Below are 27,242 nucleotides of genomic sequence, written 5' to 3'. Positions count from 1 at the left end.
AGGAACGCAAGACAAAGTGCTAACAAGAAAAATATCTCCGCAGAAGAGAGGCAGAAAAATAACGCACGTCGAATGAAGTCTAGACAAAATATAGCACCACAAGAGAGGCAAGAGATGAATGCCAACAGAAGAGCACGGAGGCAGAGCATACCTGAATATGAGAGGCAGGCGCTGCTAGCTAAGCGCAGGGCAAATGCCATGGCAAGGCGGAACACCCCTTGTGCCGATTCGATCGCAATGCCGTGCCCAAATGCAGCTTCTTTGGCAACGGGAAACCTCGCCAAAGAGGGAGATGCTTCACCTCCTATCTCTCCTTCATGGAGCACGTCGGACTACACCATTGGAACCGAAGGTGATTCTTCCATCTTTACTCTGCCTCATATGTTAATTCTCATCTAATCTAGCCATTACTTATGGGCTCGAGGACATTACAGATGACAAAGAGGCCTTCCTTAGTAGACTCATGGACGAGAATGCTGTCCCCGACGACCTCATGGACGACGAGTACTACCTATATGATGCTGAAGGTATATTCACCAACCTTTCCACTTGCCCTCTTTCTTACGATTTAAGATACACATCATGCTGTGACACACGATGGCTGTAGGTTCTAGCGCTGATGACACGGACCTCCATGAGCCGACGGACTCGTCTGACATGGGTTCTATCGATCCTTTCGACTTTGTGTACTCCAACCTCCCAGAGAGCACACACATACTGAAGAAAGTCCCGAATTGCTTACACTGCAAGGCCAAGAAGTTTGAGCGTGAGACCGATGGCTTCTGTTGTCGAAATGGACAGATAAAGCTAGCTGAATCAGAACCAATCCCAGAGCTGATGAGGTTATGGTCTAGCGCGGATGCGGACTCTCGACATTTTCGGGAGAGCATCCGATTCTTCAACGGCCACTTCGCCTTCACAACCCTTGGTGTCAACCTTGACAACAACTGCACGAACATGAGGTCTGGTGTTTACACATTCCGAGCGAGTGGCAGTGTGTACCGCAACGTGCATTCGTTCGGGCCAGGCTCTCGTCCAGAACATCTGCAGCTGTACTTCTACGACGATGACCCCAGCCTGACCCACCGGAAGGAAGCCACCGCGCAACTGGACCAAGAGGTTGTCCATAATTTGGTAAACATCATGAAAGGAAACCCCTACTCCGAGCAGCTTAGGAGTATGGGGGCCCATAGGGACGAACTCGAGGATTACCGGATAGAATTGAACACCGACCAGAAGCTGGACCAACGGAGATACAATCTGCCTGTCTCATCGGAGGTGGCTGCCATCTGGGTCGAGGGCAGTGATCTGACAAATAGGTTCAAGCGTAGCATTACCCTCTGTGGGAACAACAATGAGAGGTATAGCATACAAGCCACACATGGGTGCTATGACCCGCTCTCGTATCCCCTCTTCTTCCCGAAGGGGGAACTTGGTTGGCATCCGAATCTCCCTAAACTTGATGTGCCGTGGCATGTTGCGCAACTACCAAGACGGGGCCGTAATGATGATTCAGGTTCGCCTTTCTAAGATGTTGTGCATTGTTTATAGAATTAATCCTTCTCTTATATTTTCTAACTTTCATTTTACAATCCTTCGCACAGAGGGGGGTGGTCGTTTATGCGTCTCCGTCAGGGACTACTATTGTTATAGGCTACAAACACGTCCCGCCATATTCAACCCCATACTGCATGGAGGGCGCCTGTTCCAACAGTGGGCGGTTGACATGTACATAAAGATTGAGGGATGCAGGTTAGCATGGATCAGGAACCACCAGCCAGAGATACGTGCTGACTTATACAAAGGCATTGTTGATAGCATCACGGCCGGGGAGACAAGAGCGAGCGCTGTTGGCACTAGGACAGTTCTCCCGTGGTCGTTCCAAGGGGGCAACAGAGACATGAAGAAGAGGCATATGGATGCCATGGCATTGGTGCAGACGTACGGCAAGCCTGATATCTTCCTGACGATGACCTGCAACCCAAACTGGCAGGAGATACTGGATGAGCTGCTTCCAGGACAAACCCCGCAGGACCGACCTGATCTTGTGGCTAGAGTATTTAGGGCCAAGCTGGAGACGATGAAAGATATGCTAACCAAGAACCATATCCTGGGTGTTGTGAAGGCGTATGTCTATGTGGTAGAGTTCCAGAAGAGAGGCCTCCCACATGCCCATTTCCTGTTGATCATGGATTCAACATATAAGCTTGTTGTGCCAGAACAGTACGACCGTGTCATATCCGCTGAGCTCCCAGACAAGCATAAGTACCCGGAGCTCTACGCCATGGTTGTGAAGCATATGATGCACGGCCCATGCGGTGTCCTGAAGCCCAACAATGTGTGCATGCAAGATGGTACGTGCAAGTGCAGGTACCCACGGGAGTTCAATGAGACCACCGTACAGGGGAAGGACTCCTATCCCGTTTATCGGAGACGGCAAGACGGTCATTCAGCTAAGGTCCGCGGTCAGATGTTGGACAATAGATGGGTTGTGCCATACAACCCTTACCTTCTGCGGATGTTCAACTGCCACATCAACGTGGAGGTTTGCTCCAGCATAAAGGCCGTCAAGTACCTATATAAGTACATATACAAGGGTCACGATCAAACCTCGTTCAATATAGACCAACCTGATGCCAATGGTAACATAGACGAGATCAAGAGATTCATTGATGCAAGGTGGATTACTCCACCGGAGGCGATGTGGAGGATATTCGGCTTCACCCTATGTGAGAACCACCCAGCAGTCCTACAGTTACAACTGCATATGCCGAATATGCACATGGTCACATTCAAAGCAGGAGAGAGCCTGGATGATGTCCTCGCCCGTGATAACGCATCGAAGTCTATGCTGACGGAGTATTTCGCGGCTAACCGGGAGCACGAGTGGGCTCGAGATATTCTGTACAAGGACTTCCCAGGATGGTTCACATGGCAACAAACAAAATATTGGAAGCCAAGAGAAAAGAGCTTTCAAGTGGGCCGAATTGTGTCAGCCAATCCTGCTGAGGGGGAGCGGTACTTTCTAAGGGTGCTTCTAAACCATGTACCAGGCTCGCAGTCCTTCGAAGATCTAAAAACTGTGGACGGTGTGCTATGTGATTCCTTTCGTGTGGCTGCCGAGAGGAGGGGTCTCATCGAGGCCGACAACACGCTCGACGAGTGCCTTACGGAGTCAGAGCAGTGGGCCATGCCAGTCTCGCTGAGGAGGCTCTTTGCAACGATATTGGTATTTTGCGAGCCAGGTGACGTGCGCGGTCTTTGGGATAGACACGTGGAGGCGATGTCTGATGACTTCAGGCGACGTCTCATGTGCCCAATCGCGGTGGAGCAGGAGGTGTTGCTTGATATCAGGGGCATGCTGGAGTCCATGGGTAAGGACATAAAATCATTCCCTCTTCCAGACATCAATGAGACTTATGACAACACAGATGGCCAAGCCAGGGAGGTTATGGAGGAAACAACTATCGAGGTTGCTGAGGAAGACAAATCCCTGGAGTCCTCCCTAAACCCTGAGCAGAGGATTGCTTATGAAGAGATATTAGCGGCAGTTGACGGAGGTGAAGGGGGTATATTCTTTGTCGATGGTCCGGGAGGCACCGGGAAGACCTTCTTGTACAGAGCGTTGTTGGCTAGGGTACGACTGGAGAGAAAGATTGCCGTGGCCACGGCGACATCGGGTGTTGCCGCCTCCATCATGCCTGGAGGCAGGACTGCCCACTCAAGGTTCAAGATCCCACTTAACATCGAAGAAGGGACTTCGTGCCACTTCACCAAGCAGAGTGGAACAGCCAAGCTCCTGAGGATGGCTTCACTCATCCTATGGGATGAGGCCACCATGACAAAGCGGCAAGCGATTGAGGCACTAGACAACAGCATGCGCGACATCATGGGCCGACGAGACCGACCTTTCGGGGGGAAGACCGTCGTCTTTGGTGGGGACTTTAGGCAGGTGCTGCCGGTAGTCAGGAAAGGGTCACGTGGTCAGATAATCGACTCTACCCTGCAGAGTTCGTACCTTTGGAGTAGCATGCGTCCGCTAAGGCTTACCACCAACATGAGGGCACATAATGATCGATGGTTTGCAGACTACTTGTTGAGGGTAGGCAATGGTACCGAGAAAACTGATGAGGAAGGCAACATTCGCCTCCCAGAAGATATTTGTGTGCCTTCGACAGGCGAGGCTGCTGATATAGAGAAGCTTATCGACCATGTGTTTCCTGCCCTTGACCACAACATGGCCAATCCAGGATACATGACGGCTCGAGCAATCCTCTCCACCAAGAATGACAACGTCGATGTAATAAACATGCGTATGATAGAGCGTTTCCAGGGAGAGGAGAAGATCTACTATAGCTTTGATAGTGCCGAAGATGATCCGCATGGCTACTACTCTCTCGAGTTCCTGAATGGCTTGACTCCTAATGGGCTACCCCCGCATGCACTTAAACTGAAGATAAACTGCCCCATTATACTGCTGAGGAACATCGACCCAGCTAATGGGCTGTGTAACGGCACAAGGCTTGTTGTCCGTGGGTTCCAGAAGAACGCCATCGACGCAGAAATCGTGATGGGACAACACGCTGGAGATAGGGTGTTTCTTCCACGAATACCTCTCTGCCCCTCTGATGACGAAATGTTCCCATTCAGATTCAAGAGGAAGCAATTCCCAATCAGGCTCAGCTTTGCCATGACAATCAACAAGGCACAAGGACAGACCATCCCAGTTGTCGGCGTGTATCTACCGGAGGCGGTATTCTCCCATGGTCAGCTCTATGTTGCATTGTCCAGAGCCACCGCAAAAAGCAACATTAAGATTCTCGCTGTCAAGGACCAGGAAAAGAACCAGAACAAGAATTCAAAGAAGCGGAAAAGATCTGAGTCCTTAGTTACGACCACAAAGAACATAGTGTACAAAGAAGTCCTTACTGTTTGATGTCACCGGGCAAAATCTGAGCAGCTTCCCTGTTGATCCTTATATACCACTTCTGTAAAGGTAAGAATTGTACCACTGACTCCTGCTTGGTATCAGATGATTGCAGTATAAGTTGATTTTCTATCATAAGTTACTATCATTTCTTTTAGAGAAGTTACTATCATTCTTGAGTGTGTCCGTGATATTCCCATATTTATATATCTGCAAATATGCGCACTTGGATTCTTATATTATTTTATTTTATTTAACTTGTTTTTAACCATGCCATTTTGCACAGAATACTCATCCTTGGACCTCATACCTCTGCCTCGACATCTCAAATTCAAATTAGATAGTAATATAACATGTGATATGTGCTGTAAGAATTAAGGTGCTTCTAAAATACATCTAGCACCTGATCTCTAGAAGTTAAAGACTAGCTAACAACCTGACACAAGAATGAATGTATAGACAATAGTTGAAAGCCAATTGCAAGTTTGAATATGTAAACAAAATAGTTTTAATATATTGTGTTTTTTGCAGATTAATTTATTTCTTTCGGCCCCGCATTATTTTTTTTTGTATAATCTTGTCACAATTATTTAGTGAAGTTTATGAGCTCAAAAGATTACCAAAGAATGGGTCGTTGCTGCAGAGTACTGAATATAATTACAATTGTAGTTTTGCGGCAGTAGATGGAATAGATAACATACATGGGGTTACAATTTAATGACTATGTTACTCTGCTGCTTGATAACTGATTGCATACTAAACATCAACATGATTCACTGTCTCAGGTTGGAGCAAGAAAGCCAGAACTGTTCTGCAAGACATTTGAAGAAGCTCACAACAAGCTTGTACTGGCCTCTCGTTTTCAAAAAATATTGCAGTCTCTGTTTTTTTGGGAGATCTTACAAGATTGTGTCTACTTGTGGAGATATACAAAGAACTGAATCTGGAGGTAGTTCAAAGATTCCTGAATGTCTACAAGTACTGATGATGAAGTGTAATGGATGCTGCTGAGAAACCTTCAAATGCCAATGGACTCGGTTTTAGCATCCATGCTGATGATGTTAAGATTTATGATTTGCTTTTCTGGTTCTCATCTTGTGAGAAGGTGATACAGAAATTCGTTGTTGATTAGCTACATTAAAATGTTTCCTCTGTTTCAAAATGTATGCGACGTTTACCACATGTTTCAAAAGCAACTGTATTAATTTGTCAGTGGCATGCGACCACATGTTTCAAAAGTAATTTTTAGGTAAGATATATTGAATAACTGATGCATCCAAGTGATGCCACTGACAAATTGATGCATCCACGTGATACGACTGATGCCATTGAAAACATGATTCACCTGGTGCCAATACTGATCAATTTCAGTTTGTGGACACAGCTCACCACTAGCTCTTCAGTCAACCGACCCAACCCCGTGAACCACAACAACTCCGTCGCACTACACCACAACAGCAACACCTGATGCCATGGCACTGCGGCACTGCCTCCTTGGGGCAATGATTGTATGAACTACTGGCACTGCAAATAACTTGCAGTTCTAGACTCTAATTCGTAAGTATGCATATTTCAGATGCACCTAAGGACATGGAGAATGGAGCTTCGGCCGACTATACCACCAAAGCTGAAGCGGGAACTGCAGAATACCTAATTGAACTCGAGGAGCGGCGTTCAATTAAGGTAAACGTGTAAGAGCATCTTCATCGGCGGCCCCTAAATAGGCGCCGGCCCCTAAATAGATTTTGAAAGTTAATATCATATTTTTAAAACGATATTCATACGAAATTCGAATGAAATTTGTATAAATTTAACGTGAATTTAAACTAAAAACTAAAAAACATCTAGCTGCGCCGGGAGTCGAAGGCGCTGAAGTCCAGGTCGTCGCCGTCATCGCTGGATGCCCCGAAGGACCAGCTGTCGTCCTCGTCGGCCTTCTCCTCCTTTGGCACCGGCACCTCCGATGGTTCAGCGAGGTCGACGAAGTTGGCACCGTGATCCCTGGCGGACCACACCGCCACCTGCCGGGTCCATCACGATCTTCCGGTAGTCCTCGTCGACGGAGAGGCCGACGATGAAGCTTTGGCCGGGGAACTCCTCCGGGTCATCGCCGAGGGGGAGGGCCGCCCGCGCGTCCATCTCCCACCATTGTTTCTTCTTGGCCGGTGGAAGTGGTGGCGAGGCGCTGGCGTCCTCCTCCTTGACGCGGCGGTGGCCCGACCCCGTCGTCCGACGGGCCAGAGCAGAAGACACGCGCCTTGCCTCGTCGCGGATGAAGACGCCTCCGGAAGGAGGCGCGGCCGAGCGCGTGCGAGCGATGGCTGACGATGATCCGGTGCGCGAGCTTCCGGTCGCCACGGTCCTTTCCGGCGCTCTCTGCAAAGTCGGCGCCACCGGCACCATGCACGCCGCCTGCGGGAAATATAGCGGGTCCTGTGGCCTGTCGCCGCGGACGCGCTGGCAGAAGCCGTACTGGCGCAGTGTGATGTCGACATCGTGGCCGTACCACCAGGCACGGCGGCCGACGATGTTGAAGCGGCCGCGCGAGCGATCTGCCACCCGCGCGAGTGATCGGCCGCCCGCGCGAGCTCGACGACGCGCTCATCTTCGAAACGCCGCTGCCTGGCCGGGTTGTCGACCGCGTTGTCCGGGAAGTTCCTCTCCGTCGGCGTCATTAGGATCCGCCGTTCCCTCGCGAGGGCTCGCGTATGCGGTCCTGTCGGTGGCGATGGCGGCACGGCGATGCCGGCGTTGGAGACGTGCCAGCGGTGCGGCAGGTTGTACTGTACTGGCACGGGGACACGGTGCCAGTACAGTACATCGGCCTCGTCGAGACTGAGTTGCAACGAGCGGAGCACGCCGTCGCCTCTGCCGCCCGCCTCGTCGTGCTGCGCCATCGTCGTTTCGTGCGTGGGCGGTTTGCGCGGCGGTTGGACGGTGGCGGCTAGGGTTGGAAGACGGGGAAAAGAGAGAAGTGCGCGCCAGTGAGGTTTTAAGGGAGGCGGCGGACGCGCATTGAAGGTGCGTGGGTAAGGTAGTTGGACGCCGCGTGGCCACTCGCCGCCCTCGTCGCCGCTTGGATTTCCGCGCGGGAGGCCATTAATGCCGACGACCAACCTCCCCGCGTCGTTTCCGATGCGAACCGCCGCGTCCTCTCGCTGACAAGGCGCTCCCACCCGCGAAAACCGTCGTGCCGCGAGGCGCCGGCGCGCACGATTCGCGCCCTTCGCCAAGGGACCGGCACGGGGTTACCGGCGCTTCTATTGGGTTCGAAAACTAGCCGGTGAACCCATGTTCGCTACCGGCCCCCAAAACGCTCTTGGTTGCGCCGGTGGAGATGCCCTAACTGCCATATAATCATCACAGTAAAACTATCAGATAGTATTTGACCTCTGTTCTGAACCTACATAGGGCTTGGGATAGTTTTTTTTCTCTGGCATCTGCTTCTCTCTCTTCTCCGCGGCAATCAAACCTTGATCCCCTCCGCGAGACCGCGACTCGAACCGAAACCTCCTGTGACGCCTCAGAACCGCCGCCCAAAACCCGTGCGGGTCAATCCATGGCAACCGCCGGTCAGCTCCATGGGCGGCAACTGCAAATCGTGGAGGTCGTGGTGATTACCACCTCGACCAGTACAGTATCCTCAAAGCCCTCCCCACCCTTGTTCTCCTCTGGCCTCTCCGTCAGCGCTCTCGAATCCGGCGACCGACCAGCTGCCGCCGCCGGGATACCTCCGAGCGCAGAACCGGCACGACGCCGCCGACAGTGGCCCCGCTGCCGCGCCGTCCCCCACCAGCAAGACAGGAGGGCGTGCACAGAACGTCTTCATCCTCCTGACGCCGCATCTTTGGCTGACGAAGTGTTGGTCTGCTTCACTCCTCCACATCGTCTCCGTGCATCTCCCCCAACGCGCTGCTTTCTCTTTGAGTATGACTTATATTTATGAGTGCAGGTGGAGGCGGTGATTCCAGGGCAGTGTACCATCGCACAGAGTCGACTACATCATACACGAAGGAGTTCTGCTTCCGCAGCGTGCTGCTCGAATCCGCTTCCTTCTGCTGCTCAAGGAGGTAATAAACATCTGTGTATTCAGTAGGCCTCAAGTCTTTTGCTGTTGGAAGCATGGAAAGACATTTCAAATCATCTCCTAGATTATTCTTTAAACTATACACAAACATGTCTGACAGAGAAGCCTAAATGCTCAAACTAGAGTCCACAAGGTCAATTCGAAATTAGAGGTTGTGGTACACCTGGTATGCCAACAATTGAGTGATGCACTTAGTTTTGGTGCGTATTGGCAAACCACTCCATTGAAGAGATTCATTTGAAAGTGATACCTCAAACTGATATGCTAATAGCATAGTCAAGATCTATTGCTTTCTTCATCACCGAATAAAAATATCATTTGTTCTTTTGTGGTTCATTACTTCAATCTGATATGCTAAAAGAAACCATATAGTTCCTTATATGCACTTTACCACTTGTCAGCTTCTAGGCTTATCCAAAAAAAAAAAAAACTAATACTCAGCCATCGCACTTGTAGATTACAGTTTGCCCCGGCAGCTCAAAGCAACATCCAACACATGTGTTTGCCCCTCTGTTCAGTGTAGCATGAAGTGGTGTTTTGTTTTGATCATTTCTAATATATACATTAAGTTTAGTATCTGAGTGCATATGTCATCAGTATAGGGCGCTGATACTGTCGAACCAACAACACTCATCCTGCTACTTATTTGTGTATTGACATTGTGACATGGGATATGATGGGAACTAGAACAATAGGTGTTCTGAATTTAGGACTACAAGATGATTGCTGTTGGGCTTTTCACTGAATGGTTTGGATAAGTATATTTCGTTAACGTTCCTCACAGCCATGACTTGGTTAAACAGTAGTGTTTACAGATGCATCTAGGTGAGACAGACTCTTGTTTAGTAGAGATATTAGCTGGTTGCTTTGAATGATAAAAGCACGCCTGCTTCGGTTTTGTCTGAAGATATGAGATCATTTTGTGCTTGCTATAGAGCGGTTATCAGTGCACTGAATTGAAGATGATTTTTTAAATGTTTAATATAAATCTGTTTTTGGGTGCTTCTTATGCATATGTACGTATACTGCGTTTTATTCCAGGTTTTGGTTATCGATACGTTATACGACGTATATCTGTATAAGCAGGATAGGGGGCGAAGTAGTAGCCAATCCACATACCATTTTCAACAGCATTTTTTATCCAATTTTCTCGTAACTTGTCCTTTTCAAAATCTCACACTATTATCGCTTTCAAAATATAGATGGGAGACTGTGGAGAGTTCACTATGATGGCAACCCCCGAGGAAGGTGATGACGACCTTTTTGGTGACCAGCTGGCGACCCTGACGACTTCACTTGGACTTCCACCACCTGAGTTCAGGGGAAAGCAACTACCACCCACGGCACCTGGAGATCATCGTTGGATCATAGAGGGAAATGTGAGGGGCCGACTTGTCAGGACAGAGACACAAGATATAGTCTTCTACAAGATGAGCCCCAATTGGGAGATTGGCGTAGAGATGGCCATGCAAGAGGCACTGGCCCGCACTGTGCAGACTTACCAACATGAGATGTCTCAGGGTTCTTCTTTTTATGCCTTTGGGAGGCGCTTTGAGGATGGGACAGCCAACAGGACTGCTGGAGATCGTGTAGGTATGGATTACAGGGTTATCCAGATGGAGGACTTGGAGTGCCACATCGTCAACTTAGAGGAAAGCCTTACTGCTGAAATGAGAAAGAATGAGAATTTGAGGGTTACCATAGAGAAGCTGAAGCGGGGAAATACAGAGTTGACCATGGAGCTCTGTGATATGGATGACAAGCTGATTGCGAGAGATACTGAGATCACTGAACTGAAGAATGCAATGACGCCTAAGGAGACCCCAGCAGTCCCACATGACCAGGATACGCAGAATGAAGAAGAAGATCCAGAGGAGCGCATTGCTTTTATGCCAAATGGAGAGGAGTTAGAGATCGTCTCTGAGGAGGAGGATACTCCCACGGGGAACACTCCACCCCATCAACGTAGGACCATAAGCACCAGGACCTACCATGCTCTTCTCAACAAGTGATTAGATTGATCGACCACCATTTGCGTCTTAGTGAATTTGTTACACAAGTTGAACCTTACTTCTTAGGACCATTTTGTAATGTTAAAATGTAAGAGTTCCAAACAGATTTAATATATGTGCATTTGAAGTGATGCCAATTAATGTCATTATTTATTCTAGCTACTGTTGTTTTTCAAGCATAACGTTTTTTGAGAGATTACACAAGGAGAGCCTCCTACTGTTTACTTTTATTTTAAAAAGGAGTGTTTACATTATTTAAATCTATTTAATTACAACTTTCCCACACCCAGCATGATTGCAGCATTGACATATGTCGGTCTACCACCCTGGATAGCCTCCTTCGAGTGCACAAACTAGGGGCATCAGCTCTTGTACAGTGCGCGTGTAGTTCCCATCGGCAACCCGAGATAACTAAATGTCAGGGTTGCGACTTGGCAACCGATCGCCACACCGAGCTCATGAGCAACTTCTAACAAGCGAAAACTTCAGGCACAAAGTTTGTTTAGTGTTATTTTTCTTTTATCATAAATGTGTATATTGGTGTAGCTTGAGGTGTAAGTTTTTTTTCCATTGGTAGCTTTTATTGTAATAGGACTTGTTCTTGTCCAGACAATAGCATATCCTCAGCACATATGTTTCACTTTTGCAGATCAAAAGCGAAAACCCGATGAATTCTGTTGAAGATCCACATAAATCAACAGATGAAGGCCTCGATGCCAGGATGTTGGGACGGACTGAAGGTTCATCGAGTTCTGCACAACCGATGGAGGTGCACCTCATTTAATTGTTTTCTTTTGGGTTCCTATGCATGTTGCACATTCTCATGTACTAATTATATTTCAATTATATTATGTCTCACTGTTTTAGATCATGGGAACCCACATGGATTCCGTCGATGCTTCGAAACGACCTGCTGACTCTACACAACCAAATGAGGTTCATACAAACAGATGTATTCTCTATGCATGTTGCATATGCCCATATTTAAATTTTAACTCGATATTGTTCCACTTCTGCAGATCGCCAACAGGAAACATATGGATTCTGTCGATGTTATGAGACTACCCATGGACATATGCCCTGAGGCGATGTTGGAACACACTGAAAATTTGTCGGATGTTACACCACTAAAGGACGAAAAGAGGCGGAAGACCAATTTACAACATAACAAACCCAAGAAAGCAAACAAAATGGTTATCCCACAAGGTTCGTACTTCATTTGCGGTTATTATTCTCTTCGTTGTGCTGCATTATTTTCTGACCTAACTATTTTGTGGCACACTGCCATATTATATGCAAGATTATGTCTGCACTTCCGAAGATATAGATGTTGTCAAGTTAATCATGTCTGCACCAAAAAATACCAAGTTTGTGGACATCGGTGATGCGTTGTTATCAAACAATGACTTAAGATGCCTTACGCAAGATGGCATGTTCTTGCACGATGGTGTAAGTCAAACTGCATGAAGACTGTCCTACTTAAATAAATACTAATAAATACTATGTATATAATTCTAAACATATTCTATGCACAAAATTATAGGTCATAAATGCTTACATATATTGTATAAGTGACCGTGGTCATCTCCGGGATAGAGCCGGTGGAAGGGTGCACCTAGAAAGCACGTTCGTATCCAGCCGGCTAAAGAGACATGGAGAACGTGAGATAGACCCATCAGATCATCGCCGCATTGTGGAACGGATGGATAAGTATTTGAAGAATGACATGGTAAAACTTAGGTTACTGTATGCAGACCTTATTTAGTTTTCTTATTACCTAAATGTTGCTCTGACTAAATCTTACATGATTTTCACTTCAGGTCTTCCTTCCGATCAACGTTACTGCCTCTCATTGGTATGTAATAGTTGTCAACGCGAAAAAATGTGTGATTCAAGTGCTAGACTCACTTGGTGCTGTTGTAAAACGGAATGACGTCACTCTTACAGTAAGTACTTAATACTCATGTCTTCCTCTTGACATTGCATTATGTCTTTCTCAGTCTTTACTATATTACAGTTGAGAGGACTTGAGAAGCATCTGAAGATCGCATCCCAAAAAAAGGACTTTAACATAGGTGAAAAGTGGCATGATCTCAATGTTACAAAATGGCCAGTTATAGAACAGTTTCCAGAGCCTATGCAGACTGATGGGTATGCCGAAAAACCATTAAAACTTTATTTGTCCGTAAGTCGATGCATACAAATGTTTGTAAGTATATTTGAACAATTACATAAGTCGATGCATACAGATTGCTAGGATGAACCTCTAAATATATCTTGCTTAAAACTGTAATGTATTTTATATCCAACAAACCGCTTGAACATTTACATAAGTCGATGCATACATATAGTTAGGATGAACCTTATTACATGTCCACATAGTTCCTTTATGTTGAGGGGCCTAAATTAAATATTAACACAACATTCGGTAATCCCTTGTAGTGCATCATGTGGGTTGTTCATGATAAATTTTATGGAATATTGGACGGGCGATATGCTGACTGACCATGTCATACAGGTTCTTTTCTCTATCACGATCACATCCTTAGTAGCTTGCATCTTAAATTATTACCTTACCAAATTTGGCTTATTATGTAGGAAGATATGAATGAATTCCGACCAAAATTAGCTGCCATATTGTATGATTCAGAACTGAATAAGATAAAAGGTAGCCCGATATACGCACAATCTGACAAAGAAGAAAATGGATCTGATTCTGATATTGTGGTGCTGCCGAATCCAAAGCGACCATACTCATCCGATGTAGCCGAAGATGATAGAGTCAAAGAAAAGCGTCCTATTCTGGTCCACATGATGCCCACGGATCCACGCATGTTAGTTCACGAGCTTTGCAAATACATCATGTCGATTCAAGACGCCAAACTTTTGGAGTAAGCATGTCGATTCAACATGTTATGAATATGACTTGTGATAATATGCATTATTGTGATTTCATGATTCTTAACATTTGACACACAGGCAGGAATGGGTTCGGAGTTCCAAACCTTATCCTATAGGCTTGAATCTTAAGAAAATCCAGGAAATACTCAGAGTTGACAGGCCCATGGACAATGATTGTTTCAACTTGGGAGTACGCATAGTGGCATGCGATGAGATCCTGCAGATGGTAGAAACTGATGTGCACTACATGGATCTACGTTTTTGTGTAAGTTACTATAATCTCATATTTTCATTGTTATCACTATGTTTCTAAGTACATTAGAAAATGCTCAGACGGCGATGGTCGATTCCACCCGAGGTCACAAGTGGCGAGTAAAGCCAAATATTCAATCACCGGCAACATTGTTTGATAGTTGGCCCGGGACACCCTACAAAATCTCTTCACGCAAATTGGTAAAGATAATTCACTTGTCCAATGTTGTTATCTCTTATGTGTTTCTAATGGTTGTCTCTTTGAAGGTTTTGCTTCCTTATGCATCCAGGGGACACTTTAACTTGTTCTCCATTGATAAGCAAGCATCTTCTGTATCTATTTTGGATCCTCTTTCGGTGTTTCCATCTCTAGAGAGTAAGATGGTTCGATCTCACAACTTGCAATTGAAGTTACAAAGAATTGCAATCTACCTAAGCGACGCACTCGCATTAGCACAACCTGGTTGGGATGCCGATATATTTTCCTGGCCACGTACATCACCAGTTGGTATTCCAGAAAATCCAGACAGGTGAATATCTCTAAAATATAAACTCAAATGTATTACTCTGTTTCTTTACTATTCAAATAATGATGATGCATTTGTCCACAGTAATGCGTCAGGTTATTTCGTGTTTTACATTATGCTCTCATGGAATGGTAAAGAATTGGTTCATCCAATATGCACGGTGGGTATTTATTATACTTTGCACATTTTTATTGTTTACACGTGAAATGTTAATAACAAGTATTGTTAAGCAGGATGGTTACGAGTTGCGGAAGAACTTTTTGATACATGTTCTCAAGTGTCATGAAAATGAAGCAGAAGAAAATATCCCTGCCATTGTACACCAATATTTGAGAAGCATCAAGGAGTAGATATTAGTTGATCGAAAAAATTAGTCGAGCGCTTATTATCTTATTCAAATGTTGTCAGTTACGTCTGTTCTTCAAATATACTTCAAACAAGGTTCTTAGAATACCTCGTGGATGTAGTTTTATACACAATATTGAGTTATTGTAAAAAAGCCGTGGCAACGCACGGGCATTCCGGGATGATTATGCTTCTTCAAACTTTGAATCTCATTAATTTTTTCATTTAGTCAGATCAATTTGGCCTCGTGTGCCGCTCATATTAGAGCGCCCACTTGCTATGCTGCCAGACATGGCATTCTCCATTGATGATGAAAGTTAGGAGAAAATAGCTGTAACCAGAATATGATGATATTTCTATACAAGTCACGTACCATTTTCCACAATTTAGGGTATTTTATTTTAAAGCACTATCTAAATATCTGTTTGATAAGACATGCACCATTGACGAGTATTTGTATTCTTACTGCTGAAAATAAACTCAGTAATGTGATGAACCTGAACTTCGTGCATGTTACAAGACATGTGTGATGACTGTCAATGGGGCCGTAGCAACGCACGGGCATTCAACTAGTACCTAATAATAAATGAGCTAAGGTTTCTGCCAAAAAGTTTCGTCAACGCTTTTTTTTGGACCGTTTTACCCTCCCACCAAAGTGCATAATACACGGAATTGCCACCGTACCGTACCGTACCGTTTCGTTTTATATTTTCCTTTTCCTTCCTCCTCTACCCGAGAGAGAAGCAGAGAATAGCTCTGCCGCGCCGGCGCGATGCGCGCACCTCCCGCCGTCGGCCAACCTCTGGCTAGGCCCCCTCCGCGAGAAACACCTCTGCGCAGCACACACGAGAAGGTACACGCGAGCAGGGTAGAGCCGCGCGGTAGCGCTCAGAATGGCAGGCAGTAGCGACGCTTGCCGTCAATTAGCCTAGACATGGTCTACTACGAGCTCCTGCGCGGGGTGAGGCGGCGTTGTCAATGGAGGAAGTGCTCTCCACGGCTGGCAGCCGAGCTCGCAGTCGCGAGTATGCGCGAGCAGGTTATAGTCCAGCAGCACCGCTCAGAACGGCAGGCTGCGGCCGGCGCTTGGCAGGGAGCAGGGGAGAGAGAGATGAGTAAGAGAAGAGAGAGGAGAGAGGAGAGGGAGCTCGGGCGCTCCGCCAGAGCCGAGCAAGGAGGCGCGCTATGGAAGATGAAAGGAAGAGGTGCGGGCTCACGGGAGAGATTAGAGGCGGCGGGGCTACTCGCATCGAGCGACCTGGCGTTGTCAATGGACGACTTGCTCTCCGCGGCGGGGGCTCACAGGAGAGAGAGGATAGAGAGCGACCTGGTCCAATCTGAGTGGCTTGCAGCGCGAGCCGGCCCAGAGGTGCGTACAGGCCTGTGCACCAACATCAATCGAACTAGGCCGCTTCGACCATCGCATCGCTCGTGGAATCAAGAACTGGTACGACTCGTCTTTTAGTCCCACCCTGCTCCCTTATGTCCAGAACTACCGATTTATATACGCTTCCGAACTGGCTACAGCATCAGCAAGCCGACCCCTGAATCAACAAGGAGCGGTGTTTGAGTTGGAGCCTAATTAAACCTCTATGCATGCTGATTGGGTGCAAGATTAAAGGAAAGGAGGGATTGTGGGAGTTGGCCCATATGATGCAAGATTAAACGAGTGGAACTGCAAAAACGTATGATAGTTTGCTGGGGCGGAGTTAAACCTCTATGCATGCTGATTGGGTGCAATATTAACGGAAAGGAGGGATTGTGGGAGTTGGCCCATATGATGCAAGATTGAAGGAGTGGAATTATGTGCTACGCACATGGAAAACACTCTGCAAAAACGTATGATAGTTTGCTGGGCGGAGTGGCGCCGCCTTGCGCGACGGCGACGACGGTAGCTGCGTAACTCATTGCATGCTAAATTAGATACGTAAGTTAGCAATGGGCTGTATCTACAAGTAGATCCAGCTATTAATTATAGCAGCTTTGGCATGGGTCAATGATTGGTTGAGGACAAGCCCATGGTGAAAATGCTAGCAGGAGCGGACGTGGAGATTGGGCTGAACATTAATTCAGCTCGATGCAGTCAACAAGATACGGTATCGTCAATAAGATACGATGCTTCTCTCTTTCATCTTAATTGCTATTCCACCTAAGCAAACAACCTGAGTTGGCAAGTTAAGATACGATCCAGCGTGTAGCGTTGTGGTTGCCCTTAGAGCATCTCCAGTCGCGTCCCTCAAAAAGCGTCCGGCACAAATGATTTGGGGCACGTTTGGGACCGCGCCGGACAAAAAGAGACCACAAATCTGTACAAAAAAGAGGCCCTTCCCAGCCGCGTCCCTCAAACAGCGTCTGGATGCATGCATTTTAATAGAAGGGACCACCCCATGTGGGAAAAGTAGGTGAGAGAAAGTGTGGGGAAAGAGACTAGCATGTGGGGACTAGGGGCTGCATGCATGCGTCCGGACGCTATTTTTGTGTCCGGCGTCCCCGGTAGAGACTCTATGTACCGGGGACGCCGAACACAAAATGGGGCGTTAATTAGCTTTGGGGGACGCGACTGGACAACTTTTTTCCCCATTTCTTGTCCACGGTCCCCCAAACCTCATTTGGGGGACGCGACTGGAGATGCTCTTAGGGTTTCAGCCGGGCTGGGCCTAGCTTGGTTTCGTCCAGGCTGTCTCTCCCCTTTTTTTATAGAACATTTTCTTTATTATTTTTCTATTTTTGTTTTAAAGCCATTTTGAAATATTTTTATATATCATAATAAGAAGAAAAGATATGTTTTCATTTCAGATAATAAGAGGCAGTTAATTTTAGCAATAAAATAGTGTTTTAGCAACGGGACAAAATATGCATGATGCCATGATGACAGATAGAAAGAAAAACAAGCAACGAAAAATATGGATGATGACATGATGACGGAAAAAAAGAAAAAACAAGCAACGAAACTAATATGGCCGTTACAACCGACATCACTTACAAGGAATGATTATACTCATGGTACTGCGACATTAGAAATAAATTAAGCATGCAAGTTAATTACTGCACTTTTTTGTCATACATTTTAATTAAACAAATCAGAATCTTATTATTTTGATTATATGTGGCTATTTCCTTTATATGAATGTGAATTATGTTTATATGTGGGATAAAATACTTAAATGTTATTTAATTTATAATGAACCAGACACCTCATATCTATACGTAGTACACTGAATAGACAAAATTAGTGGAAAATTAAATTTCTCAAAGTTCATCACATTTAAGATATTGCTAATACCATTTTATTTCAGTTCTGATTCACTTCAAAGGCATGACCTACAGATTTAATTGACTTTGGGGTAAATTTTGGATAGTGCTGACAAAAAGTTTTTTCACTCCCGGTGCAACGCACGGGCACTTTTGCTAGTCCTATGTAAATTCCCAAGACCCTCAAACAAACAGGAGACTTGATAGAGCCCTCCAAACTCCCATTCCCCCGTCCCAACTCCCCTGAACCAAACATGCTGGTAAGGTCATAATTTTCATTAACTAAGTTTCTTAGCCTCTAGAATTTATGTTTACATGGAACTGCATAACAAGGATTTTGGAAGAAATCTTGTATATTTATCTCAAGAATCCAAAAAAATACAAGGTCATACGTACCCTAAGCAACTTTTTCCATTACATGTCACATGTATCTTAAAACTTGAAGATCGAAACACGAAGGGAGTGAGGGTAACTAGATCTAGCCTCTAAATTTTCTAGATGTAAGAGAAATTAGAAAAATAGGAAGCATTACCACAACCACCTTGCTTCAGTAGATCATGGTCCTGCAGGTCACTCCGCGGTTAGAGAGCATGAGGTACTTCTCTACGACCAGCGTGAAGACATCTAGGGAGCCGGCGGGTACACCACTCTCGAGGTCATCAAGAAATTGCAGGAATTGCAGTGATTTGTCGACCAGCTCATCATGGATCCCCATGACAACAATAATGTGTAGCTGCTGCTAGGTGCTTCGTGGAGTAGGTGCCAAAGAAGCTATCAAAGAACCCAAAGTAATCAATGCCCATGGGAGGCATTATGAGAATGAACGACGTCACGACATTCGTGTCGTCCATCCGTACGGGTGTCACGTAATGGGTTTACGCCGAACCCCTGGACCTTTGTAGCATGACTTCCGTTGTAGAGGGCTAGTTGCGCAAGAGAGGCAAAGGAAGAGGTAGCGTGGGTTGGTTAGATGATAGATCTGATTCTTTATTGATTGCTCGTATGGGTTTAGAGGCAAGCATCAAATAGCCCACGTACACGAAAAAGACATTATTTGCCTAAGGCCAGAATCCTAACAAACTTGGAAATGACTAAAAAAACCTAGATACTAATTATGGAGATACCATCCTATTAAACTAAAAGGATACATATTGATTCCCTACTATTTGTTGCACCAACTAAAGCCTTCACTCGCTATTGGGGCACCTGCCCTTGTGACTGGCTATGTCGTACGAGAGGTACATCTCCGGGCATTTGCCCCATGTACACATCACCATGAGCGGCACAGCTTCACACTCCTTACTCAATGACGACATTGCTGGAGAGGGAGAGACAGAAAACGAGGGATTCCCTTTGTTGCTGCTTCTAAATTTTACAATTTTACTGATAGCTTGTTTTCAGGAAAATACGTTTTTGCAAGGGTTTTAACCCAGATCCGGTCATATCAGGGTCTTGACATGAACAAATCTGGGTCATTTGTTAGCCTTAGATGTGTCGTCGTGTGACACTCGAATGGAAACATTGTCGCATTCTAGAGCATGAGGTAATTAACTAGATGCCAAATTTCAACCAACACCCATGGTTAATTTTCCCGTTGGCATGTTCATTGGATCTCCTCAAGGGATATATTTGGGAATGGATAATTTCTGTTTTTCTTTCTTATCTTGGATATCCGCATGGAAAGTACTAGGTAAAATAGATATACTAATTATGCTACGTATTTAGTGTGGGGGGGCGTGATAAAAATCAGAAAAACGACATACGTGAATGACCCAAGATCTATCTATGAAGATGTAATATAAGATTAGATCTAGAAAATATCTCACCAACAAAGTGCGGAAGATAGTCGGTGAAGATTTTGAACAAGGTGATCCGCAACTAGACGTATCCCTCCGAGCCGCGGGCACGATACATCCATAGGTATCCATGCATACAGAGTCACCAGTCCATCGGGGCATGGCCGTTCAGGACGAAGATCTATAGAGGTACCAGTGTAGCCTTTCGGCATAGGGTGGAGAGAGAGAGAGAGAGAGAGAGAGAGAGAGAGAGAGAGAGAGAGAGAGAGAGAGAGAGAGAGAGAGAGAGAGAGAGAGAGAGAGAGAGAGAGAGAGAGAGAGAGAGAGAGAGAGAGAGAGAGAGAGAGAGAGAGAGAGAGAGAGAGAGAGAGAGAGAGAGAGAGAGAGAGAGAGAGAGAGAGAGAGAGAGAGAGAGAGAGAGAGAGAGAGAGAGAGAGAGAGAGAGAGAGAGAGAGAGAGAGAGAGAGAGAGAGAGAGAGAGAGAGAGAGAGAGAGAGAGAGAGAGAGAGAGAGAGAGAGAGAGAGAGAGAGAGAGAGAGAGAGAGAGAGAGAGAGAGAGAGAGAGAGAGAGAGAGAGAGAGAGAGAGAGAGAGAGAGAGAGAGAGAGAGAGAGAGAGAGAGAGAGAGAGAGAGAGAGAGAGAGAGAGAGAGAGAGAGAGAGAGAGAGAGAGAGAGAGAGAGAGAGAGAGAGAGAGAGAGAGAGAGAGAGAGAGAGAGAGAGAGAGAGAGAGAGAGAGAGAGAGAGAGAGAGAGAGAGAGAGAGAGAGAGAGAGAGAGAGAGAGAGAGAGAGAGAGAGAGAGAGAGAGAGAGAGAGAGAGAGAGAGAGAGAGAGAGAGAGAGAGAGAGAGAGAGAGAGAGAGAGAGAGAGAGAGAGAGAGAGAGAGAGAGAGAGAGAGAGAGAGAGAGAGAGAGAGAGAGAGAGAGAGAGAGAGAGAGAGAGAGAGAGAGAGAGAGAGAGAGAGAGAGAGAGAGAGAGAGAGAGAGAGAGAGAGAGAGAGAGAGAGAGAGAGAGAGAGAGAGAGAGAGAGAGAGAGAGAGAGAGAGAGAGAGAGAGAGAGAGAGAGAGAGAGAGAGAGAGAGAGAGAGAGAGAGAGAGAGAGAGAGAGAGAGAGAGAGAGAGAGAGAGGAGAGGAGATGAGAGAGGGGAGGAGTCGATATAATATGATCCCACTCCTACACTAAAAAATAAGGACACAATGGCGTGGCAAGCTGAAGATTAAAAGCTTTAACAGTCTCAATGCTAATTAATTATTTAACCAATACAAAGTTCATTAGTTTTGGCGAGATGGGTATAAAAAAGAGTTTCTAAGTGCAACAAAGAAGTTAACTAGATATTTGTGTTCTGATTTTCAAGCGTATGGACCCAATCTTTTGCTTTTTGGGTTCATATTTAAAAAATAATTATGTTTGTACCGTGGATTAGACAAGACGAGTCATATTTATATTATATAAATGAATTATTTACATGATCAACCCCGATGAAAGATATTGAATGTGCACAAAATTCAAATTAAACATTAAATTTAAATCTATTTAAGATATATTGTAAAATATAATATATTTTCATTTAAAAGAAAGTCACATAGTATCGTGATACTATAATATAATTCTACGATACAATATCGCTGACAAGAAAAGATACTAGTCCTACCTAGCAGTATCCTGATACTCTAACCCTTGCCTCTAAACATAGGGTTCAGAAGGACGTTTATAGACACAAAATGGTTCCAATGGTTTCATCTACATCAGGAATTTCGTCTGTGAATTCAATGTACAAAGAATTAATGAATAGGCATAATTGCTTTCAAGGAAGATACCTGTGAAAATTAAAGATCTCACTAAAGATAATTCTTTTCATGTGGTTCCTCGCAAAAGTAGCCCGCTAAAGAGAAAATGACGAGAGGAACAAATGTTGCTTTTATGACTTGAAGAAGACAATTGAACATTTATTTCTCTCATAACCATTTGATTATTTGGCGAATTATATTTCTAATTTAAAGTATGCCACCGCCAACCAATATCAAAAATATGCTTGGTTAGTTAAGTAGAATCGATAGAAAAAACTAAAGCAAGAATACACATTATAGTTTCTGCTTTATGTTGGTATATATGAAACTGAGAAACAATATGGTTTTTTACAAGGCTGGAGTTTCAAAAAAAAAGTAGGTTATTTGTATGTCTACCCACTAGAATCAGCTATGGTCTTCTATGCTTTTGGCAAAGCAGCTGAACTTACGGTTACTGGACGTCACTGGTGTACTGATGGTCAGTCAGGATATCTACAGCCAGACTAGTTGGTGACATACTAGTAGGCTGCAGATATCTATCTAGCTTTTACTCTTTGGATGATTGATTTTTGTATCAATCTTATTTGACCCTTGAGATGTAATAACTTAATACTTCAAACTTCGTGATAAAGAAGATTGTGTGCATCAATTGATGCGACGAGGTCAGGCATCCCCATTTTAGAAAACTAGCAATGATGGGCGCGGCGCCGCCGCGCCATATGGTGGCTAATTGATAATAGTTTTTAACGGTGATAGATGTTTGTGGATTTCTGTTGCACCTAACTAATTATGTAGTTGATTGTATATGATGTTTCTGGGTTTCCACTGCGCCTGAATAATGTAGTTGATTTTTTATCCATTCGGTTGGTTGTTATTTTTGTTCACATTGCCATTTTTCATTTGGTTGTTTGTTAATCTAGATGTTTGTGGATTTTCCGTTGCACCTAAATAATTGTGTAGTTGATGGTATATGATGTTTGTGAGTTCCCACTGCGCCTGAATAATGTAGTTGATTTTTTATCCATTCGTTTGGATGCTATTTTGTTCAGATTGTCATTTATCATTCGGTTGTTTGTTAATCTTGGTGTAGATGGACATGCATTCTGGGGACGCAATGGTTAAGCGTTTCGTTTTTGCTTGTGCATTTTTGGCTTTTTGGGGCATGGCTTTTGATAGCCCTTCACTTTGCTAACATTTGCATAATTTATGTAGAAGAGATGCCATTTTTTTAAAGAGCACTACAAAGCAGCAAAGTAAAAGAAAAACATGTTACATACTAAACTGTCAAATGAAGGTACAATCTGTCTAAGAGTCGGTGGCCTGATTTACAACCACGACATTTGTAATGAAGCATGAGGGCCTTGTCAAATTTCGCTCTCATTGTATACACATGTTACATTCTGTATACATGTTACATTCTAAATTTTGAAATGAATGGGGAATCTACTAACAGTGCTGCCCCGATTTACAATCAGATCATTCACAATTCACAGCAATGACACGAACCGATCAGTGCTAATCAATTCAGACATATACTGGCCAATATCAAATAATTCTAATCAGTACAAGACAATGCAAAGTCAACATACATACCTCTAGGAGAAAATATATACATAGCTTCAGATGTTACAACAAATTAATAAGCATGAGTTCCAGAAACCAGTCATCGCAACAATATTTCACAACTTAGCACTCTGTTGACTATAGATTATGCAAATATTACCAAACAAAACTAAATCTGTACTTGCATTTATTCTTACTGACCATGATGACAAGTTACATATGCTGATAAAAGAACCATATCCAAATAACAAATATATTCATCTGCAGAAGTCATCAATGAAGCAAAAGTTAGGGTTCTAAGCTGACTTAAAATAATTATAGGCTCTCAGCAAATATCTCAAACGGGTGAACGACAATCAGTCTATCCTTGATAAGTTGGTTATGGTTAAATAACTGACTTCAGTGATCTGATGTAAATATGTGTAATTTTCATGTGTTCAAGGTCTATACATAACATAAGTCATTACTGATAAGTTGGCTATTAAGGAAAAATAATTGATCTAGTGCAAATATGAGTACTTTTGATGTGTTGAAGGTCTATACATAACATTTCATGACAACCAGAAACATCAACATTTCATGACTGCATGGTGTGAAAGTTGAATGTGCCAATGAAAATAGAAAAATAATGTGCGATTCTTTGAGAAACTGCTAAACATTCATAGAAGTTCTCTTCAATCACAACTACTTCAATATCATAAAATCGATGCACGAATAAGCATACCGTCATAGTATGGAGGCTAGAACAATCAACTTGGCAGGATAAATTGATGCATATGTCGAGAATTAAGGACAAAAGGATCGATCAAGAGATTAAGAAATACAGAACCTGCAAGAGGGATCCAATTCCTTCACCTGACACCAAATAACGCAGAACCTGCAATAGCACTAACCTATACCAATTTTCATGAAACACACACGCATTTTTTTTAAAAAAAATCACCATAGATCACCATCTTGAAAACGAATGGGAGAACTAATCTTGATAGTGGTTGCTGACGTGACTAAGTGTGCACTGGTAACAACTCAAAGAGCTATCCTTAGAGAAATGGCAGACACTCCAAGAGGACTCCTGCTAATTTATTTTGTTGTCTGATGCAATTACGAAAGTCCATACAGTAGTAACTAAAACCAGGCGCGACATGTTTGTACAATGAGAAAATCAGGATGATAAAAAATGCACGTGTAACTTCAAGGTGAGTAATCCAAGTGTAAACATATTACGAAGAAGAAAACTACCTCCGGTCGCATTAAAAACTCCTAACTAATTTTTTTTATTGAGGGTTTCAAATCTTCACAAGAGAATACATTGCTTCGAGGACCATGACAAGGACAATCAACCTTCTAATTTATGCTTCTGTGATACCTGTTGTTTCTCTTCTAAAGTTGCAGTGTAGGCATAAACATACAGGCAAACTCCCCTTCATTCTTACCTGATGCTGAGGCTTGTAGTCTCCTTTTTAATAGTTAAAAACTACAACAATGCTTCAGCCATGACACTATGTTCATCTCTTACAATGCATACCATCCTAGATATCAGCTTTCCTAACACTGAAATAATGAATACAAATGTATAGTAGCAGATCAGGCCAACTGCATTGCGTACCAAAGAAGATGCAAGAAGCACAAACTTGAATGAGAGGACTTTTCTTGTAGGAGCCTGCCAGTTGATCCGAGAAATGAAGTGAAATGAAGAGAGGATTGTGAGAATAGTATATAGCTTGAGCTGGTAAAGTCACACTAAATGCAATAAATTTGTAGTAGGTTCTATTGATGTTTTTCAGGTTTTATGGAAGATCAGTAAGACAGGCTTGAGCAGAGAGCTGATTGCTTACAACCTAGATCAGGGGCCGAAAGCAAACATGCTTTCAACTGTGCCTACTGTTCAAGAATTAAGATCAAATCTACTTTTTAAATAAAGTTGAGCATACCAAACCAGCTTATACAGAAAAAAACAATCTAAGCTAAGTAGGGCATTAACGAAAAATCATGTGCTTCCAGGATAGCTACACAATGCAGATAGCTTTGCTCTCGTATTGAAATTGTGGAGTTGCCTCAATCACAAAAAATGTGATGGCTAGGTACAAGTCTAATATGATTGAACTATTGGCAATGATAGTAAAAGTTTCAAGATATTCCTTACATATCCAAATGAGGCTTCATCATGCCCGAAACCTCCATATGTGGAAAAGGCTGCTCTAAGAACCATTCACAAGACAAATCTGGCATGTTCAGAACCAACGGAACCATACTCAGCGGTCATCACGATACATTACTTCTGCAGTCATAAAATTATTGTTCGCTTACAAACAAGTGTCTTTTCTCATCATGATAATATAGAATCATTATAGTATTTTACAATATTGCTATCCAAGAGGAATATTAGCTATAAAACACAAGTATCCAGTTGATGCTAATTCTCTCTTGAAGCTAAAGCTCATTTTAGTACTATACAATTTATCCCTTTTACACTCTATCCAAATAAAATACATATGACTGTGAGTAATAAAGTAATTCAGGAAAGTGTGATGGGTACTCAAGTCATAAACATTTTCCATCTCTCTCATCGTGCGATACTCTTAAACAACTCAAGAGTTATAGTAGCTCAATTAATGGATATTTTTTACCTAAGTCACCTTCATCATAAATAAAATCTACTAAATCAGCAGGGCATCCGAGTCTATTTAAACTATGTAAACCCGGAGGAACCACTTACCCAATTCAGCTATATTTATAAAACCAAAATTTTGAATGCAAGTAAGCAATTAAAGGCTCACCTGATCTAGCATAACATCAGAGATCATACCCCCAGCAACCTCCTTTGACTGGGCCACCACTGCAAGCTCATCTGCAACCAACTTCTTCCCAGCAGGTGCCGAAGCGATAATAGAGGAAAACTTCTGCAGATCCCTCTCCTCCTTCTGCATCACCTTAGCCTCCTTCTTCCTAGCCACCGCCACCATGATGTGGTCCATGGATTCCTCGTTCATGACTACTTCGAATGTGATGGCGTCCTTCCCCGCAAAGACCAGCTCAATCGTGTAGCTCTAATCTTATATATGAAAAAAAAAAGATTATTCAAAATTTGTTCCACACAACAGTTCTTTTGAAATGAGCATATAGAACAACAGTATTTTTCCCGCGAACAAACAATATCGACAATCAGCAATTTTTTTTACAAACAACTGCTAGCTCTTATCCACTAAAAGCATTGCTGAATGAACCATGAGAATGTTTCAGCCTAGCTTCTGCTTGCAGGGTCTCGCCATGTTAGCAACGCACCGAAGCTGCATCCTACAGACTACCTTGGTTTTTAATAGTATGTATGTATGCTCTTACTGCTTTGTTCTAAGTGCTTCATATGTTGAACTGTAAGAACTAAAATAACTCTTCTCATATCTCATGCAACAAAATGTCAAATCTTTTTCAAAGCACAAAAGATAGATTCAGAGACTACCATGGTTTTAGTAAAATTCATTTTTTGGTTGAGCTGGGGTAGATCATAGGCTACTCGAAAGGCTTAATGTGGTAGGCACATTATCTCTAGATGCTAAAAATTAGTGGAGTCTACAAATCTTAATATGAGGAGAAACAGGCAACAACTAAGAAATGGCGTGAAAACCCCAGTGGCTTCATGTCTATGCGAAAAAACTGTATTATATAAATATTCGTCAGTGTGAAGGTTATCAAAAGCAACATTTATTTTTGCCCACACAGAGTATCGCATACTGATAGTCATCCTCTGTGCTACTATTAGGCAATCTCTAGCTGTCTGGAGTACCAACATGATTG

The 27,242-nt window shown here is 43.9% G+C and overlaps 3 protein-coding genes across 4 annotated transcripts; all 3 read left to right on the top strand.

Annotated features, from left to right (window-relative positions):
* On the top strand, positions 1–11,962 carry LOC127341767 (uncharacterized). Of its 2 annotated transcripts, XR_007875886.1 has the most exons (7): positions 1–352; positions 435–527; positions 608–1,516; positions 1,605–3,374; positions 8,880–8,997; positions 11,676–11,795; positions 11,894–11,962. XR_007875886.1 is itself a non-coding variant. In XM_051367694.2 (6 exons), the coding sequence occupies exons 1-6, from the start codon at positions 73–75 to the stop codon at positions 10,242–10,244; spliced, it is 3,198 nt and encodes a 1,065-aa protein (XP_051223654.1). In that variant the 5' UTR covers positions 1–72; the 3' UTR covers positions 10,245–11,188. The 2 variants fall into 2 exon arrangements, 1 of the variants encoding a protein (XP_051223654.1); XM_051367694.2 differs by lacking the exons at positions 11,676–11,795; positions 11,894–11,962 and adding an exon at positions 10,217–11,188.
* On the top strand, positions 3,381–5,874 carry LOC127341769 (uncharacterized). Its single transcript, XM_051367696.2, has 2 exons — positions 3,381–4,996; positions 5,713–5,874. The coding sequence occupies exon 1, from the start codon at positions 3,452–3,454 to the stop codon at positions 4,934–4,936; it is 1,485 nt and encodes a 494-aa protein (XP_051223656.1). The 5' UTR covers positions 3,381–3,451; the 3' UTR covers positions 4,937–4,996; positions 5,713–5,874.
* A 127-nt stretch (positions 11,963–12,089) lies between the features above and the next one.
* On the top strand, positions 12,090–15,436 carry LOC127341768 (uncharacterized). Its single transcript, XM_051367695.2, has 11 exons — positions 12,090–12,475; positions 12,570–12,755; positions 12,847–12,972; positions 13,044–13,177; positions 13,469–13,544; positions 13,625–13,917; positions 14,006–14,192; positions 14,261–14,380; positions 14,447–14,709; positions 14,791–14,866; positions 14,940–15,436. The coding sequence occupies exons 1-11, from the start codon at positions 12,320–12,322 to the stop codon at positions 15,054–15,056; spliced, it is 1,734 nt and encodes a 577-aa protein (XP_051223655.2). The 5' UTR covers positions 12,090–12,319; the 3' UTR covers positions 15,057–15,436.
* The last annotated feature ends 11,806 nt before the right edge of the window (positions 15,437–27,242 follow it).

This window comes from Lolium perenne, chromosome 3 (assembly GCF_019359855.2).
Source record: "Lolium perenne isolate Kyuss_39 chromosome 3, Kyuss_2.0, whole genome shotgun sequence".
NCBI classification, from domain to species: Eukaryota; Viridiplantae; Streptophyta; class Magnoliopsida; order Poales; family Poaceae; genus Lolium; species Lolium perenne.
The sequence above is the reverse complement of the archived record's forward strand: the minus strand, read 5'-3'. Positions and strand labels throughout refer to the sequence as shown.

Bases quoted from the DNA above. Each gene is read 5' to 3' on its own strand.
- LOC127341768 (XM_051367695.2), top strand. From the start codon at position 12,320: ATGCAAGATTATGTCTGCACTTCCGAAGATATAGATGTTGTCAAGTTA. The intron at 12,756-12,846 runs GTAAAACTTAGG...TTTTCACTTCAG, and splicing joins AGTATTTGAAGAATGACATG to GTCTTCCTTCCGATCAACGT. The intron at 12,973-13,043 runs GTAAGTACTTAA...ACTATATTACAG, and splicing joins GGAATGACGTCACTCTTACA to TTGAGAGGACTTGAGAAGCA.
- LOC127341767 (XM_051367694.2), top strand. From the start codon at position 73: ATGAAGTCTAGACAAAATATAGCACCACAAGAGAGGCAAGAGATGAAT. The intron at 353-434 runs GTGATTCTTCCA...AGGACATTACAG, and splicing joins CTACACCATTGGAACCGAAG to ATGACAAAGAGGCCTTCCTT. The intron at 3,375-8,879 runs GTAAGGACATAA...TTATGAGTGCAG, and splicing joins GGGCATGCTGGAGTCCATGG to GTGGAGGCGGTGATTCCAGG.
- LOC127341769 (XM_051367696.2), top strand. From the start codon at position 3,452: ATGGAGGAAACAACTATCGAGGTTGCTGAGGAAGACAAATCCCTGGAG.